The following is a 19,731-nucleotide window of genomic DNA, read 5'->3' on the forward strand; positions in this document are numbered from 1 at the left end:
CTCTCTCTCTCTCTCTCTCTCTCTCTCTCTCTCTCTCTCTCTCTCTCTCTCTCTCTCTCTCTCTCTGCAGATTCAACTATTGTAACCAATGCTGTAAATTTAGAAATCAGCATAGAACAGTGAGATTGAAGAAACACACACTACTAGCACTGAATTTCTTAATCCACAACTACTACTTTTCAAAATGCTTTTTTCATCAGTCATCTAAGTACCCCCAGAAATCTTGTTGTGAACCCCAGGTTGAGAACCCCTGTATCAGAGTAAGGAGAGAGGAAGAAAGAAACTTTGAGAAAGATGTGGTGCGTAAAAGCATAGATGAATACAGGCTTTTCTACATACTTATGAATGGTAAGATGAAGAATAAGGAAACAATAGAAAAAATAATTAAAGGAGGGAAGACATACCAAACAGAAAAGGAAATGTGTGAAATAATGAATGAGAGCTTCAAAATGGTGTTCACAGTAGAAGAGGATTTTACAGAACCAAATAGGACATTGCATTGCCAAGGATTACAGAAAATCATTGTGCACAAAGAGGATATTGGAAGATTATTAGATAATTGTGATATCAGAAAAACAATGGGGCTGGAAGGTGTATCAGGCTGGGTGCTAAAAGAATGTAAGAAGCAACTGTTGGATCCAATTTGAGAAATAATTACAAGTTCACTAAATGAAGGGAAAGTTCCACTAGAATGCAAGAGAGCTAATGTAATACTGATATTTAAAGGAGGAAAGGCAACTGAGCCATTAAATTACAGACCGTTGTCACTTACAAGTGTTATGGGGAAGTTGTGTGAAATAATTATTAAAGAAAAATGCGTTAAGTATCTGGAAGAAGAACAAGTCATATCAAGCAGACAATTTGGGTTCAGGACAGGACAGTCATGTGTGTCAAACTTATTGAGTTTCTACTCAAGAGTAATAGAAGGACTGGAAAGCAGAGATGGGTGGGTGGACACAGTATACCTGGACATAAAAGAGGCTTTTGATAAAGTCCTTCATGGAAGACTACTTTGGAAACTAGAGAACATAGGAGGACTGCGAGGATCTTTGTTAGTATGGACAAGGGATTATTTAAAGAACAGGGAGATGAGAACTGTGATCAGAGATACATACTTATCTCGGGGTAAAGTAACAAGTGGAAAGGGTCAATGTTAGCCCCCATTATGTTTCAGATTTATGTAAACAACATTCACGATGGGGTAAACAGTTATATTGATTTATTTGCTGATGATGCAAAGCTGCTAAGAGTTACCAAAACCAAGGAGGAATGTTTGCTGTCACAGGAAGATATAAACAAAATCTATGAATGGAGTAAGAAGTGGAAATTGGAGTTCAATGCCAAGAAATGTCACATAATGGAACTAGGAAAGAGCAAGAGAAGACCAGTATGGAACTGTCTGATGGGACAGGAACAAATAATGAAGACTAAAGAGGAAAAAGATCTGAGAGTGATTATACAGGAAAATCTGAACCCTGAAAAACACATAGGCAAAATACTTGGATTATCATATAAAATGTTGACTAATATAGGAGTGGCATTTCAATTCATGGACAAAGATATGATGAAAAAATTATCACAAACATGATATGTCCAAAACTGGAATATGTAGCAGTGGTGTGGTCTCTAAGCACTAAAAAAGATATAAGAAAATTAGAATGGATACAGATTACTACAAAGATGGTGCCAGAACTAAAGGACCTAACATATGAAGGAAATGGGATTGCCAACCTTACAAGATAGAAGAGAACGAAGAGATCTAATAACAATGTACAAGATAGTCAATGGCATTGAAAAGATAAACAAGGAAGACTTGATGTTGGTGACAGAAGAAGATAAAAGGACAACAGGAAACATAAGGAAGATCAGGATGAGGCAGTGTGTGAAGGATATTGGAAAATACAGTTTTCCACATAGAACAGTGGAAAAGTGGAATGCATTGAATAATGAAGTTGTTACAGCACACAATGTGCATAACTTTATGGAAAAATTGGATAAATGGAGACATGGAGAGAGGACACTATGAGCTCCACTCAAATCCTGTACAATACAACTAGGTAAATACAACTACATTCAGGTAAACACACACACACACACACACACACACACACACACACACACCGGTAGCTCAGTGGTTAGAGCGCCGGTTTCACAAGCCAGAGGACCGGGGTTCGATTCCCCGGCCGGGTGGAGATATTTGGGTGTGTCTCCTTTCACGTAGCCCTGTTCACCTAGCAGTGAGTAGGTACGGGATGTAAATCGAGGAGTTGTGACCTTGTTGTCCCGGTGTGTGGTGTGTGCCTGGTCTCAGGCCTATCCAAAGATCGGAAATAATGAGCTCTGAGCTCGTTCCGTAGGGTAACGTCTGGCTGTCTCGTGAGAGACTGCAGCAGATCAAACACACACACACCACTATCGTTGGAGGAGAATCACAGAAAAAGTTGATCCCATTGAAGAGCCTCAATGTAAACAAGTAGTTTTCAGCTGGCCCAGAACTAATAACGTGTCACTTGTGGTTTTTCCAGTAACCTACAATACCATCACTATTGCATGGTTAAATTTTTCCCAGTATTTTTTCTCACCAGCTAGATGTCCAAGTGTTATGATCATCTTAATTTTAGCAGTGAATAAGTTTCTTCTCTATGTGGCTCTTAATAAGGATTCCTTTACCAGATTGGTAACAAAGAGAATACCAGCACAGTCTAAACAGTATCTTCTGATGTGTTTTGTGTCTTTGAGCTCATTCAACATGTCCTTCTTGAATTAATAATTTCAAAGCTGGAAATGTTGTGGGGCGGCTATCTTAGGAGTGAAACTTGCTAAGACAGGGGTGGGTATATATATATATATATATATATATATATATATATATATATATATATATATATATATATAATCAAACAGATTTATGTATTATATATGAGTTTATGTTATTCCATATCTCTTGTTTGATAGTGGGCCATAAGTTATAGAAATATATCCCCTTTTTTTTTTTTTTTTTTTTTTTTTTTTTTTTTAACTCGTGCCTGTAAGGGGTCTAGCAACTAAGTTGGCCTACATTTTTTAATTTTCTGTTGCCCTTGGCCAGCTTTCCTCTTTTATATATATATATATATATATATATATATATATATATATATATATATATATATATATATATATATATATATATATATATATATACACACATACATACATATAGATACATAGATAGATATGAAATATATATATATATATATATATATATATATATATATATATATATATATATATATATATATATATATATATATAGATAGATAGATAGATAGATAGATAGATAGATAGATATATAGATATATATTTACAGGCAACCCCCGCTTAACGAAGGTTCACACAACAAAATTTCGCTACAACGAAGGTTTTATTTTACTACCTCGCTTTAACAAAGTTTTATCCAGGTAATTTTTTGCCGAGTTTGAAAGCACTGCCATATCACACAAGCCGACAGGCTTTTGAATACACCAGTGCCTCTCATGGACAACACGCGCATCACTCACTTCCCCTGTTCAAAATTATAACAGCGTCAGCAGCAGCTCGTCTTCCCTCGCTCAACTTACCACCAAAACACCCTGCAATTTCGCGTAGCATTGCTAAGAAGACCAGGAAGTCTCTTACTTTCGAAGTAAAGCTGGATATTATTCACAGACATGAGAGAGGTGAGAAAACTAATAGCATTGCTTGCCACCATGGCTTGACTCCATCTACTGTCTACCATTTTCAAGTCAGCAGACTCTATTAAGAAGGCTAGTGAGACCGTATCTTCCTTGCAAGCTAAAAGAACCACCTGAACTCGTGACTCTACAATGGATAAAATGGAAACCCTTGTGGAAATGTGGTACATAAGTTTTGTATGCGGTACAATGATGCGCCCTTTGTTTACATTCCATAGGTTGCCGGTTAGTGTCTTTCCCATTTCACTCTCCTTCCCTTCATAAATTTAAGATCAACATTATAAAGTTACGTACGTACATACATTAGTGTACATTATAATGATTTAAATTAAACTGCCTAAATGTTTAACTTCATAATTTTTACTTTCATAAAACCTTTCACTGTACTATGATGCACTCTCGCTTTGTTTACTGTCAATGGAAGTTCAAGTCAGGGCTTAAACTTGTTATAATCGGTTCGCTTAACGAAGCTTCACTTAACGAAGGAGTTTTTAGGAACGTAACCCCTTCGTTAAGCGGGGGTTAAATGTGTGTGTGTATATATATATATATATATATATATATATATATATATATATATATATATATATATATATATATATATATATATATATATATATATATATATATATATATATATATATATATATATATATATATATATATATATATATATATATATATATATATATATATATATATATATATATATATATATATATATATATATATATATATATATATATATATATATATATATATATATATATATATATATATATATATATATATATATATATATATATATATATATATATATATATATATATATATATATATATATATATATATATATATATATATATATATATATATATATATATATATATATATATATATATATATATATATATATATATATATATATATATATATATATATATATATATATATATATATATATATATATATATATATATATATATATATATATATATATATATATATATATATATATATATATATATATATATATATATATATATATATATATATATATATATATATATATATATATATATATATATATATATATATATATATATATATATATATATATATATATATATATATATATATATATATATATATATATATATATATATATATATATATATATATATATATATATATATATATATATATATATATATATATATATATATATATATATATATATATATATATATATATATATATATATATATATATATATATATATATATATATATATATATATATATATATATATATATATATATATATATATATATATATATATATATATATATATATATATATATATATATATATATATATATATATATATATATATATATATATATATATATATATATATATATATATATATATATATATATATATATATATATATATATATATATATATATATATATATATATATATATATATATATATATATATATATATATATATATATATATATATATATATATATATATATATATATATATATATATATATATATATATATATATATATATATATATATATATATATATATATATATATATATATATATATATATATATATATATATATATATATTTACTTATATTTATATAGGCAATCCCCGCTTAACGAAGGGGTTACGTTCCTAAAACACCCTTCATTAAGCGAAACTTCGTTAAGCGAACCGATTATAACAAGTTTAAGCCCTGACTTGAACTTCCATTGACAGTAAACAAAGAGAGAGTGCATCATAGTACAGTGAAAGGTTTTATGAAAGTATAAAATTATGAAGTTAAACATTTAGGAAGTTTAATTTAAGTCATTATAATGTACGTAACTATATAATGTTGATGATCTTAAATTTAAGAAAGGAAGGGAAAGTGAAAGGGGAAAGACACTAACCGACAACCTGTGGAATGTAAACAAAGGGTGCATCATTGTACCGCATACAAAACTTTTGTACTACATTTCCACAACGCTTTCCATTTTATCCATTGTAGAGTCACGAGTTCAAGTGGTTCTTTTTGCTTGCAAGGCTAGCAACGCTAGGGGACATTCCAGGGTGTTTTGGTGGCATGTTGAACGAGGGAAGACAAGCTGCTGCTGACGCTGTTATTGTTTTGAACTTGGTGTGCATAGTGTCCACGAGAGGCGAGGCGCTGGTGTATTCAAAAGCCTGTTGGCTTGTGTGATACAGCGGGGCTTTCAAACTTGGAAAAAATTACTTGGATAAAACTTCGTTAAAGCGAGTTTGGTGTTCGTTAAACGAGCAGATGGTAGTAAAATGAAACCGTTTTAGTGAAATTTCGATGTGTGAACCTTTGTTGTTGCAAAATTTTGTTGTGTGAACCTTCATTAAGCGGGGGTTGCCTGTATGTATATACAGTAAAGTCCCGTGTTACATCGGTCTTGAGTTACGTCAAACTCGTAGTTACGTCAGTCCACTATAAGGCAATTTAAGATTAAAAAAATAGAAAATTTATAAATCGTAAAGTGCGGGATTTATTGTTATTTTTGGTGGTTGCTCGCCACACCGCCCGCCTCACGCTTGAATACAATAACACCCTCCCTCACTTCCACCACACCATCGCCCCTGGCAAGAGTGTTATCCTACTTCTGCGTTCACTGACTCAAGTTCTTAGTATCTTGCTCAATGGCACCAAAGAGAAAACTTCTTAGTGACACCAGTGATGCTAAGAAAAGGTAAACCATTATGCTACAAGAAAAAGAGGACATAATTAAAAGACATGAGAAGGGAGGCAACAGCTGTGTGTGAGGGAGGGAAGAAGAAAATGGGAAGCCCGTTACCATGACAACGGGGAGGTTGACGACCTTGAGGGCTCGCGCACCCATCACAACAATAACAACTCTAGAGCCTTCGCCTGGGCCACACGACACTCGCACCTGACTTGCACCGTCTGCGCCTGTCTGCTGATCCCTATTGCCCTTTCCTATTGCATTTCCTGCCCCGCTGCCCACGCTTCTACTCCCACCGCACTGCACTACGCTCCCAGCTGTCCACCCTGGGCATCACAACATTCAACCTGCCCACCCTTCTGGTGGCCTCAGGCATCCACCCCTCTCTGCAACCTGCAGTCCTTCGCGTTCATGGCCCTAATCAACAAGAAAAACAAGCTTGTGTTTCATATTCCTACATACTTGTAAATAATATAACAATATAACCTTTAACTTACCTGAATGACCATAAACAATGATTGGTTGAAAACTCCATAATATGCTTTGAAATGTACGGAAACTCGAGTTACATACAAAATCGACTTATGTCATGTTTCAGGAACGTAACTCTGACGTAAACCAAGACCTTACTGTATATATATATATATATATATATATATATATATATATATATATATATATATATGTATCTCTGTGTGTGTGTGTGTGTGTGTGTGTGTGTGTGTGTGTGTGTGTTTCACTGTTTGATCTGCTGCAGTCTCTGACGAGACAGCCAGACGTTACCCTACGGAACAAGCTCAGAGCTCATTATTTCCGATCTTCGGATAGGCCTGAGACCAGGCACACACCACACACCGGGACAACAAGGTCACAACTCCTCAATTTACATCCCGTACCTACTCACTGCTAGGTGAACAGGGGCTACACGTGAAAGGAGACACACCCAAATATCTCCACCCGGCCGGGGAATCAAACCCCGGTCCTCTGGCTTGTGAAGCCAGCGCTCTAACCACTGAGCTACCAGGCGCACGCGTGTGTGTGTGTGTGTGTGTGTGTGTGTGCCACTATGAGCGGGACTCATAGTGACCTGTCTCCATATTTATATTTATCCATCTTTTCCTTAAATTTGTTCACACTTTCTGCTACTACAATCTTCACTCAATCCGTTCCAAATATCCACCATCCTGTGTGGAAAAATAAACTTTTAATATTTCTCGCATGCTGACTTTTCTTGATCTTCTTGGAGTGTCTTCTTGTTTGCCTACCTCCATCCTCTGTCAGTGATACCAGATCTTGTCTGTCTATCTTTTCTGTATGGTTTACTAACTTATACATCATTATTAGATCTTCTTTTTCCCATCTGATACATCGTTATTAGATCTCTTTCCCGTCTGTCCTTCAGGTAGTTCCATTTCCTTCAGTCTTTTTTTTATAGTGAAGGTCCTTTATTTCTGGCACCATCTTTGTAGTGGTCCTTTGAATTCTTTCTATTCTCTTCTGCTTGTATGGTGACCACACCAATGCTGCATATTCTAGTCTAGGTCTTATCATAGTGGTTATGAGTTTTTTTTTTCACCTTACTCTTGTCCATGTAATGAAATACCACCCTGATGTTAGTTAGTGTCCTGTATGTTGAAGCAAATAACCCATTTATGTTTCTTTCTGGAGTCAGGGTGTCTTGTTTCATCACTCCTAGGTCTTTTTCTTCACTACTTTTCATTATAATCTCTTCCCTTTTGTATTCCCATGTAGGTCTTCTATAACTTTTACCCATTTCCATTATATGGCATTTCTGGTATTAAATTCTAATTTCACTCTTGGCTCCACTTCCAAATCTTGATATCTTTCTGCAATTCCCTACAGTCTTTGATGTTCCTAACAACTCTCAGAAGTTGCACATCATCAGCAAACATATTTACGTCGCTACTCAGACCCTCTTACATATCGTCAATATATACTTGGAACATTATTGGTGCCAACACTGAACCTGTGGTATGCCAGTAGTGACTCTGCTCCAACTGGATGTGATGTCTCTTATCATTGTTCTCATTTCTTTAAATGTTAGGTAGTCTGTCATCCATTCTAAGATATTTCCTTCTATCCCATTGATGTGTGGTTGTAGTTTTACAGGGGCTTTACGCTCATGTGGCCCCATCTCCATATCTACACATCCAATTTTTCTTTAAAACTATGCACACTCGTTGCTGACACCACTTCTTCACTCAAACTGTTCCAAGTCTCAACACATCTTTGCGGGAAACTATACTTTTTTAACATCTCTCAGACATCTTCCCTTCCTCAGTTTTTTACTATGCGATCTTGTGCTTCAAATGTCATATTCTTCTCTCAGGATCAGTTTCTCATTATCCACTTGATCCATTCCGTTAATCAATTCATAAACTTGTATCAGATCCCCTCTCTCCCTTCTCTGTTCCAAGGTTGATAGATCCATAGCCTTTAGTCTCTCCTCATATGTCATCCCTTCAAATTCTGGAACCATTCTTGTAGCCATTTTTTGTAGTCTCTCCAACTTCCTTATGTGTTTCTTTTTATGGGGGGTCCACACAACTCCTGCATATTCCAGTCTGGGTCTTATTATAGTACTTATCAATGGCACCAATCGCTATCTGTGTAGTTTTCATTGTTCGCCAGCTGGTTTAATTCACAAGTTGGTCCTGCCTATTGCGCCGAACTGTCGCTCTTGTGGAAGTCCTATTAAAAAAATATATATACAGATATTCATGCCTACATACCTCATAATATAAACGTTTGGTTATTTATCTATGTGTCTGATTGAAAATGACATAAAAATATGCAAATATATGTTCCTAATGGTGCAAAGTATGGATGTACCAGTGTCCCATCAAAATATTTTTTGCAAGTCTAATAGTACATATATACCTTATCACAAAATTGTCACAGTTTCTGCATAGGATAATGCTCCACTCAAAAGCGTGAGCAAATATCACTGAATAGCATTTATAAAAAAACAATTTTTGAGTCTGTGCCGAAATAACCTGGCCAACATTACCGAAACTGAATTTTCCTAACTGAATCACAACAAGCGAACTTGGTATGCCTTTTGATCTCAGAAAGTTTCTCAGAGTTGGCACTGTCCATTTTCTAAGTTCATCCTCACTAATATCCATAGTGTTATCCATAGTGAAGTCGTTGTGTAGCGAGTGTGGCGATGTCTCTTAACACGCTAGATTTGTTTACGTTTCGATAGAACAATCTCGGTGCATGTCAGACAATATCCTCTATACTGTTAATTTCTTAAGACTATAAATTGTTGTGATTTTCTGTATGAATATAATTTATATTAATTTTTATGGAAAGAAAAAGGCATTAAAACTACGTTTTACCTATTAATGATCTTTTCTATTTTTTGTCCCAGAAATGGAGATGGTAAAGAAGAGCGCTCGACATATATATAAACATTTCCACTTTTTTAGCTTATATGCCACGAGTACATTCTTAGAAAGACTATAACTATTTTATTAAACCATTTAATATTTACAAAACGTGCAGAAAAGTACGTTCCAGTTGACAAACTTGCTGTGAAATAATTAACCCATCTGGCGGTTGAAGGCACCTACATAGCAGATCGCGATCGGTCCCATTTCCTCATCTTTTCTTTGTCCTTGTAGGGAAATGCTAATCCAATATTCCTTAGCAAATTATATGTCTCTCTGAAAATTCTATCAATATGGCTCACCGGTTGATTGTTTTCTTCCATTGTCACTCCCAAGTCCATTTCCTTTTTTACTTTCTCTACTTCTACTCCATCTCCCATCTTATAGATTCCCACTGGTCGTCTTTCACTCTTTCCTATATCCATGACATGGCTTTTGTCTACATTGAATTCCATCTCCCACATTTTACTCCATTTCCAGATCTTATTTAGGTCTTCCTGCAGTATTTCACAATCCTCTTTTTGCTTTATAACTCTGCATAGTTTCGCATTGTCCGCAAACAGATTTATGTAGCTGTTCACTCCCTCTGGCATGTCGTTTATATATATGAGGAAAAGTATTGGCACCAATACTGACCCTTGTGGCACTCCGCTGTCTACTGCTCTCCACTTAGACTTCATATCTTTGACTACCGTCCTTATTTCTCTCCCCCTCAAATAATTTTCCATCCATCTCAATGTGCTTCCTTTTAAGCCACCCTTCTCCTCTAACTTCCACGTAATCTTGCATGTGGCACTTTATCAAACACCTTTTTTAAATCCAAATAAATACAGTCAATCCATCCCTCTCTCTCTTGTACTCTATCAACTATTCTAGAGTAGAAACTCAGTAAATTTGTTACACACGACCGATCTTTTCTAAAACCAAATTGTCTATTTCATAATAATTTGTTGTCTTCAAAGAACTCGATCCATTGTTTCTTTATTACTCTTTCACAGATCTTGCATATTACACTAGTTAGTTATACTGGTCTGTAATTTAAAGGTTCTTCCTTCCTTCCTTTCTTATATATGGGAACTACCTCATCTCTTTTCCATTGTACTGGTACTGTTTCATTTTATGATGTATATAGGACTTGCTAGTTCTTCCCTACATTCTTTTAGTATTCTGCCTGAGACTTCATCCGGTCCCATTGCCTTCTCTTCATCTAATTCTGTCATCAACTCTTTTATTTCAAGCTTGGTTACTTTGATATCTTTCATATAGACTGTCTCTCTATTATCCTGTAGTCTTTCAAATTTGGATTCCTTAGTAAAGACCTCCTGAAATTTACAATTTAACAGTCTGCCATACTTTTTGGGTCTTCCACCATCCCATTCTCTCCTTTTAACCCTTCTATTGTTTCTTTTTGTCTTATTTTTCCATTTATGAATCTGTAGAACAATTTCGGTTGTTCCTTACATTTTTTGACAATGTCCTTTTCATATTTCCTTTCCTCTTCCTTCCTCACCTTAGGATATTCATTTCTCACTGCCTTGAAGTTTTCCTTATTTTCTGGATTTCTATTTCTCCTCCACATTTTCCATGCTCCATCTCTTTTCTCCTTTGCCTTAGCACACCTTGCGTTAAACCAATCTTTCTTTCCTTCTTCTTTAAGTCTATATTTCGGGACATATTCCCTGACTCCTGTTTTGTATATTTCCAAAAATAAGTTACATTTCTCTTGCACCCTCTCTGAGTTTTCCATCTTCTCCCAGTTAACGTTTTTGAAATAGTTCTTGAGGTTCTCAATATCAGCCTTTCTGTAGTTTAATTGGTCTCCTTTGTATGATTCTTCTCTATCTTCCTTTCCCTCTTCTATATCCATTTCTAATATTACATGGTCACTCTTTCCCAATGGGCACTTATATCTTATATCATCGTTCATTTGTATACCCCTTGTAAAAACCAGGTCCAATCTCGCCGGCTTGTTGTTTCCTCTGAATCTTGTGTTTTCCTTTACTCTTTGGTCCATCATATTATCTATAATTAGATTCAGGAATCTTTCTCTCCAGGCTTCTTTCCCCATACCACTTTCATAATTTTCCCAGTACACTTCTTTACAATTGAAATCTACTAATATCACTTTTCTCCTTTCTTTAATGACTCACATTAGACTCCTTATTGTGTCATCTATCATGTCTTTATATTCTTGATTGGTCCATGAATTTGTTTCTGGTGGCACATATGTTCCAATGATTGTTAACTCTTTTTATTAATATGTATCTTAATATACAGTACTTCTGCTTTTCCTTCCCCACACTCCACTTGGTTTACCACCATCTCTTTCCTTAACATCATCATGACTCCTCCTCCTCCTTTACCCACTCTGTCTCTCCTCCATATATTATACCTATTATCCATGTCTATTTTTATTGCCTCATTTAATTTTGTTTCAGCCAGGCATACAATATCTGGTTCTTCTTTCTTTATGTAATCTCTTAATTCTAATTTACTTGATAAAACCCCATCTATGTTCGTATACATCTTTTTTAATCTCTTGCTCTTATCACCTTTAGTTAAACTTGCTCCATTTTTTTCTCTTCCTTCTCTTTTATATACCATCTTTTTTTTATCCTGTCTCGTAGAATTCTCAAAAAAAAATTACTTCTCCTCTGACCTTTCATTATTTTTTTCCCTTGCTTCTGCCACCAGTTAGTTGTGTCTCTTCCTTTCTTCCTCATTTCTATTTATATATATATATATATATATATATATATATATATATATATATATATATATATATATATATATATATATATATATATATATATATATATATATATATATATATATATATATATATTATGCAACCTTCTGTTTCTCTGAGTTTTGTTGTTCTATACAGTCAATATATCGCGACTTCAGCTATTTTTATTGCTATCACGCACCCATGAAAAGCTGCTAAAATTTCATTATCGCGACATCAGATGCCTCCTATCGCGCGCCCAGCCATGACTTCATGGGATATCTGAGTGCTCATTGGCCAAAATCGCCTTCCCGCCAAGATCAATTATATATATATATATATATATATATTGGCGCGGTTATTTGCTATTATATATTTCGATAGCTGAGGATTAAGTGTATAGTATTTCTTCTGTTGCTGCTTGTGATTTTAGTAGTATCTTAATTGGTCTCACTGTTCCTTCTTGATATGGTCCCATTCTCTGGATTTCTTCTACCTCCTCCTCTAAGTTCTGTCTATCCTTGTCATTTAGATTCTTTTGTAGGTCTTTGACTGATTTAATTTCCTCTTTTTCCCTTCTTGTTCTATATTTTACATTTTTTTTCTTTCAGACCAAATGTGATTACACTTTTTCTTTTCTGCAATTTCCCTTACTAGATTTTCTTTTTCCTTAAGGACTCCTATCATTTGGTTTTGCCATATTCTCATCTCTTTCTTTTAACTGTTCCTGGATCACTTCCTGAAAATTATCCTTGTCTTTCTTATCTTGGACTCTCCATGCCTGTACTTCTTTCTTAATCACGTCCTGTACTCTTTCCTCTTCTATGTATACTAGATCTTTCAGATCCTCTTTTTTTTTTCTTGGGTTTACCGAGTCCTTCTTCCATCTGTTTCTTGTACTTAGCTAGTTCCTTTTTCAGTTCCTCGTTTTCTGCTCATAGCCTAGCTTCGTTTTCTTGCACTCTTTTTATCCTTTCTTTCAAGTTCTGAAACTTTTTCCTGTTCTTCGTTCTCTTTAATTCCCATACTCTCCTTAATCCATTTATCCAATTTTCTTTCAATCGTTAACACTTTCTTATGTAGGGCAGTGTTTGCCGTATCAAAACCTCCGAATGCCCCCTCCCTCATCAACATATTCATCCTCTTCTTGCATTCTTTCCCTGGTCTCATACCTGCATTTAGATGTAATCTCTTCCTCTTCCTGTGTGTGTGTGTGTGTGTGTGTGTGTGTGTGTGTGTGTGTGTGTAATTCACCTCGATGGCCTGCTGGTCACCCAGCCAGTCTTGTGTGTGTGTGCTGAGTCATACTAATAATTTTTCTGTGTGTGTCAATGATGAATACTGCCTCATCACCAGTAGTGTTGCTATTACCAAAATAGAGAATTATGATGTAATTTCTAAAGTCCACTTTATCAAAGAGATTTGCATTATTAGTATAACTACATGTTTTTGTTTTAATAGTAGCAGTGATGATAAATATTTTCATTTGAGTTGTAGAAAAATGAATTGATGAACTGTTTCCAACTGAATTTTATATGAGTATGATCATATAGCTATGAGTATTTCTATTTATTTAAGTGTTTGTTTTATTTATTTTTCTACTTATCAATTTTTTTTAGCATGGAAAACTTTTATACTATTGTTACATTAGATAGCACTACTATTTATTAATTTCTAACACACTAATGTTATTTGTCTAGCTCAGTTGAGATAATAGTAGAGTAGATAGTATGTTTGTTATTTCACTATTTTCTCTACATACTCATTCCTTTTTTTCTTCTTTCTCTCTTTTGGTTGCAGTGATTAACAGACAGGACTGCCAAACCGCTCCTCTGGTGTGTGTTTGTCCACGACCATTTCGTCCAGCCTCTCACCCAACAGTCCACTTTCTGAGGAACTTGAAGCATCGATCCACAACGCTCCATGAAAATTAATTCAATCATGATGCCGTCATCCTTGCCAGTCCCCGTTAGACAAATATATGCCTACTTATAAGTATCATAAAATTTCCACACCACTGAAGGATTGGCTCATTATACACTAGAAAAATACATGTATCCATAGTATCCTAAAGAAGAACATGGATCTAACCACTCCATTGAATCCTAAAAGTTTTGATTCCTGCATTGAAGGGTTGGAAGAAAACTTCCAACTTATATTTTCCTTTCTCTCCCACAATACAGATACTTTTTAGATTTACAAGTGCCATGTAATTGATATATATATATATATATATATATATATATATATATATATATATATATATATATATATATATATATATATATATATATATATATATATATATATATATATATATATATATATATATATATATATATATATATATATATATCAATGTGTGTGTGTGTGTGTGTGTGTGTGTGTGTGTGTGTGTGTGTGTGTGTGTGTGTGTGTTTTACATGAATGCTGTAGATTATATAGATCTGCCATGCTACACATGCATTTTAATTGTGTGTGGAATGACCCATGACATTCCAGTTGACAGCATTGATTTGTTGTTCTGTCCCACAATTCTAGGTGCCTGGTTAACTTCACTCTAGTAACATCATCACTATATTTCCAATATTGAATGGATGTAGTTTTCAAGGAAACTTAATAAGGAGCAGATGAAAATACTGTATGAGTGCACAGTTGTTACTTCCTACACACTAATGTGATAGAAGGGAGGATAACACTGAGGACTAGGTGGACAAACTCATTATAGTTGATATTGCCCCTCTTGGTCAACAAACAGCTGTTCCACCTCTTCATTGAAGGTAGCCATTGCAGTGCTACTTCCTCAGCACTAGCCTCAGCAGATGCTTGTGTACCCCCTTCCTGCAATGGTAGGGAGATGGCTTGCTCATGGTGACAACATCTGTCTCCCTCCCACTCTAACCTTCATATGTGATCTCTCAAAAGCCTCTTCTACAGCAGAAGCTTTCTACACAGTATTATTGTATTGCTGAATATTTTAGGGGCATATAATACATGTTCTAGCATAGAGCATTACATTAAAATGAATCCAAAGCTAGTTTTCCGGACCAAAATAGCTCTTAGATTTTACACATATTTTTGCAGTGCAGTATTCATTGCCTGTCACAAAAAAGGTGCAATCATTTTTAACATTTTATAACCACATTTTGTATTTATATGTGTGATTGTGTGTGTTTGTGTGTTCTTACATTAAGAAGTCTAGTCCATTATTGATAGTTGGACATGTTCCTGCTGTGTTTACTTCAGTAAGGCAGTAGGTGCTATGCAGTGATGTTTTTACTAAGTAGGTGCTGAATAGGATATAGAAACTTACTGGATCTGCCAGTTATTCCTAAATGTAAGTAATTAAGGAAAAGAGCTTTATTTAGTATAAAATGCATATATTATTTCTTTTTATCTTTATAAAACTGATAGCTTAAAACTTAATAAAATTTTACCAGTTTTTGTAATGTTGATTTTATCCTGACATTTCTGAAAGTGGTTAGTTGATTCAAGGTTAGATTTAGCACTTTTCCTCCACACAGCATAGGAGGACATTATGAAGGCTTTTGCTTGACCAACTTGTTGTCTGGTATTTTGACTCCTTCTTAATGGTTGGCTAAAGTTAAAGTTACTGTATCATGCTCATGCATTTATTTTTTTCATATTAAACCTTATATTAAACCTTTATTGATTGATTGATTATATGTATTTATTTTACTTAATTGTATTCAGTTTTTTTACTTATTTATTTTTATTTTATTTTTTTTAAGATGCTTTACTACTTTGCCCTTTCTCTTGACAAAAATGCCTTCCAAAGCATCTGTTTTATTCATAAACATTTCATTATCTTCACTTTTTTTTTTTTTCATGTAATCTAACCTCTTCATGATGTCCTACAATGATTTTTTTTCTTTACCTTCTATACATATAAAAGAGCAGTCATTATATTTATGCTTTGAATTGCATATCACACAAGAATCTAGGCTTAAAGTAAAGAAAATACAGAAAGCTCAAATTATTTCATGGTGTAGTGAGCCTTCATACTTACACTCACATCATCATGATTCCAAAGGACAATAATTGAGCATGCAATTTCAAGTGACATCTTTATACATTTATAAATTCCTGATATAACACATAAAGCATTTTCATAGATAAAAGTGACTAGAAAATATTACTTTATATATAAAAGGAGGACAAGGTGTTGTGTAGCGATGCCTCAGATGATGTCATGGAGATCAGCAGCCAACATTCCTTAGGTATGCTGAATGTTAGTTCTATTGCTACACATTTTGTTTTTAGTTTGCTGGATTTGCTGACCTATATCTTAAATGATTCTAGCAAGATTGATAAAAAATAAGCATTCTAAGTAAATAAGTTTTTTTTTGTAGCAAATTTTCAATCTGCATGTTAGTATTTGTCAAATTGCTTAAAAAGAAAACAATGGAAAATTTACTTATGAACATATATTCTTGATTCTGATTTTAGGAAAATATTGCTTTGAAAGATATACCTAATTGTACATACATTTCACCAATTGAAGTACTGACTGAAAGAATTACAGTAAGCACACTGATTGAATAGGAATGCTTTCCAGCAAGTTATTTATTGCATTACATCTGTTGAACAGAGGTAAAGACTATTCTTCTGAAATATGACTTTGTACATTTTTTTCTTTCTTAGGTTTTTGTAAATACTGAGAAAACTCATCATAATTCAGGAAGGAAGTGAGACAGGAGGGTACATCAAGAGAAGCAAGGTGAGCCAGTCGATGTCGTCCAAGCAGCCGCCGGATTGCAATGCGGCACTGAGACTTTAGGCTGAGTGGCGTCCCTGGGGAAGAGGTGAGGTACTATGTTTCATTGGTATTGTGGTATGTATGAGTATTAGGGGAACTTAGATAGGTGTGTGTGTGTGTGTGTGTGTGTGTGTATACAGGCAACCCCCGCTTAACGAAGGCTCACACAACGAAATTTCGCTACAACAAACGTTTCATTTTACTACTATCTGCTTGTTTAACAAACACCAAACTCGCTTTAACGAAATTTTATCCAGGTCATTTTTTCTAAGTTTGAAAGCCTCACCATATGACACAAGCCGACAGGCTTTTGAATACACCAGCGCCTCTCGTGGACAAAACGTGCACCGCTCACTCTCCTTAGTTCAAAACTATAACAGCGTCAGCAGCAGCTCATCTTCCCTCACTCAACATGCCACCAAAACACCCTGCAATGTCGCCTAGCATTGCTAAGAAGACCAGGAAGTCTCTTACTCTTGAAGTGAAGCTGGATATTATTCACAGACACGAGAGTGGTAAGAAAACTAATAGCATTGCTCACCACTATGGCTTGACTCCATCTACTATCTCTACTGTTTTTAAGTCTGCATACTATATTAAGAAGGCTGGTGAGACTATATCTTCCTTGCAAGCTAATAGAACCACCTGAACTCGTGACTCTGCAATGGATAAAATGGAAAGCCTTATGGAAATGTGGTACATAAGTTTTGTATGCGGTACAATGATGCGCCCTTTGTTTACATTCCACAGGTTGCCAGCTAGCGTATTTCCCACTCCACTCTCCCTCCCTTCATAAATTTAAGATCATGAACATTATAAAGTTACTTACATACATACATTTGTGTACATTATAATGACAGTCTTAAATCAAACTGCTAATTTCTTGACTCTACTTATGATTAAAAATCCAAGTTACAAATATTCATCATGATGCTGACAGCACAAACTGCATTGTTCGTACAGTACCACATAATCCTATGCGCACCTCACTCGTTCAGTTCTCGGCGCCTCTCATGTAAACATCACTCTCTCTTATCTCTCGTGCTGTGCTTCTTTATTTGTGTTATTATGTGCTTTATTTTGCTTTAACCCACGGGATGCCAGCCACTTTAATCTTAATCCAACCCGTAGTGCCGGCCAATTTTGCATATATTTTTTTTACGCATTAAAGTAATCCTAAATCATGTAAAAATGATGAAAGCATGCAAAAAGGTGTCTTAGAAAGTAAAAAAGTAAAAAAAAGTCATCACACGTAGGTAGGCTACTCGTATGTTAAGGCGTTTTCAGTAGCGTCACCGCAAGGCCAAACATGTTTGACTTCACGCTGAACAGGACAGTGCTGAGGACACCGTCGGTGGTGCCAGATGACCGTGTCACTGTGATCTCAATCCCTGGGAGAAGTTATCGTACACATCAGTCCCCTGCTCCAGCACTGTGGTCAAGACGTAAACACAGCAGCATAGTGGAAGAGTTTGGAGATTTATTCCTTGATGGGGAGTATTATAGGTCACCAGTGTTTCATCATTTGTATATGCCGAGGGCCGAGCAGCACAATACTCATAAAAAACAAGAGGTCTTCAGTCCTGGAAGTGGTTTGATCTACCCGGGCTTGTTTTGAAGGTGTTCCATTGTAGATGTATGGCTGCGGTTTTCTGACACCTATATAATTGAATTACGTCAATAATGAGCAGATAATCTATTTTTACCATCATTCATTACTTTATGATATAAGGATTTGCAAAAATATTATCATTTTTTCACCTAATAATAGAAAAGTAACTCCATTATTGTATTGAAGTCACGACTAGAAGTATGGAATCGGACAACACCCACAACAAGGACGAATAGATGCGACATGTCACCAGCTACCACCAGCTCCTTAATTTATTTAACGCCGTATTTTTTATATCGGTTCTCTCCAGTATGCCGCACAATATGTAAACGTAAATCTACATCTACAGTACCCACTTCTATGGCCTAACATACATCTAACTATTCAGTTTTATTCGAAATGTAACTCCTTGATCTCATTCCATGAGGTTGATGGGGTTGCTCCACGCTGATTGGCTAAAAGCGTTTGTAAGCGAGCAAACGCTTTGGAAAGGCGTTTGCTCGCGTTTGCGAAAACTTGCCTCCGTTTGACTCCGTTTGCCCCCAGCCGCGCCGCTACTGAAAACGCCTTTAGTAGTGGTTGGTATATTTTTACCACACCTCCGCTTGGCTGACAAAGAGTGGGCTTCCTCATATGTGTTTGCATATTTTCAGCTGTGTTTGCCATAGTCTTTGTCATGTACTGAATCATCATCAGACACATCTGATAACATTCCATCATTATCAAAGGCA

At 34.7% G+C, this 19,731-nt stretch overlaps 2 protein-coding genes across 7 annotated transcripts in view; one reads left to right on the plus strand and one right to left on the minus strand.

Moving 5' to 3' along the window:
* The window catches only part of LOC123520020 (dedicator of cytokinesis protein 7-like), an 83,631-nt gene extending 68,754 nt beyond the window's left edge, over positions 1–14,877 (plus strand). Inside the window, 1 exon segment of the mRNA XM_045281832.1 lies at positions 14,402–14,877. The gene's annotated coding sequence lies outside the window, so the exon portion shown is untranslated.
* A 1,802-nt stretch (positions 14,878–16,679) lies between these two features.
* LOC123520022 (ankyrin repeat and SOCS box protein 12-like) overlaps positions 16,680–19,731 on the minus strand; it is a 33,644-nt gene continuing 30,592 nt past the window's right edge. For all 6 annotated transcript variants that reach the window (XM_045281834.1, XM_045281835.1, XM_045281837.1 and 3 more), the window contains exon 7: positions 16,680–17,423. In XM_045281834.1, the coding sequence (XP_045137769.1) occupies positions 17,230–17,423 (194 nt within the window). In that variant the 3' untranslated portion in view covers positions 16,680–17,229. The remainder of the gene's footprint in view (positions 17,424–19,731) is intronic.

The sequence above is a fragment of the Portunus trituberculatus genome, chromosome 46, assembly GCF_017591435.1.
Source record: "Portunus trituberculatus isolate SZX2019 chromosome 46, ASM1759143v1, whole genome shotgun sequence".
Classification (NCBI taxonomy): domain Eukaryota; kingdom Metazoa; phylum Arthropoda; class Malacostraca; order Decapoda; family Portunidae; genus Portunus; species Portunus trituberculatus.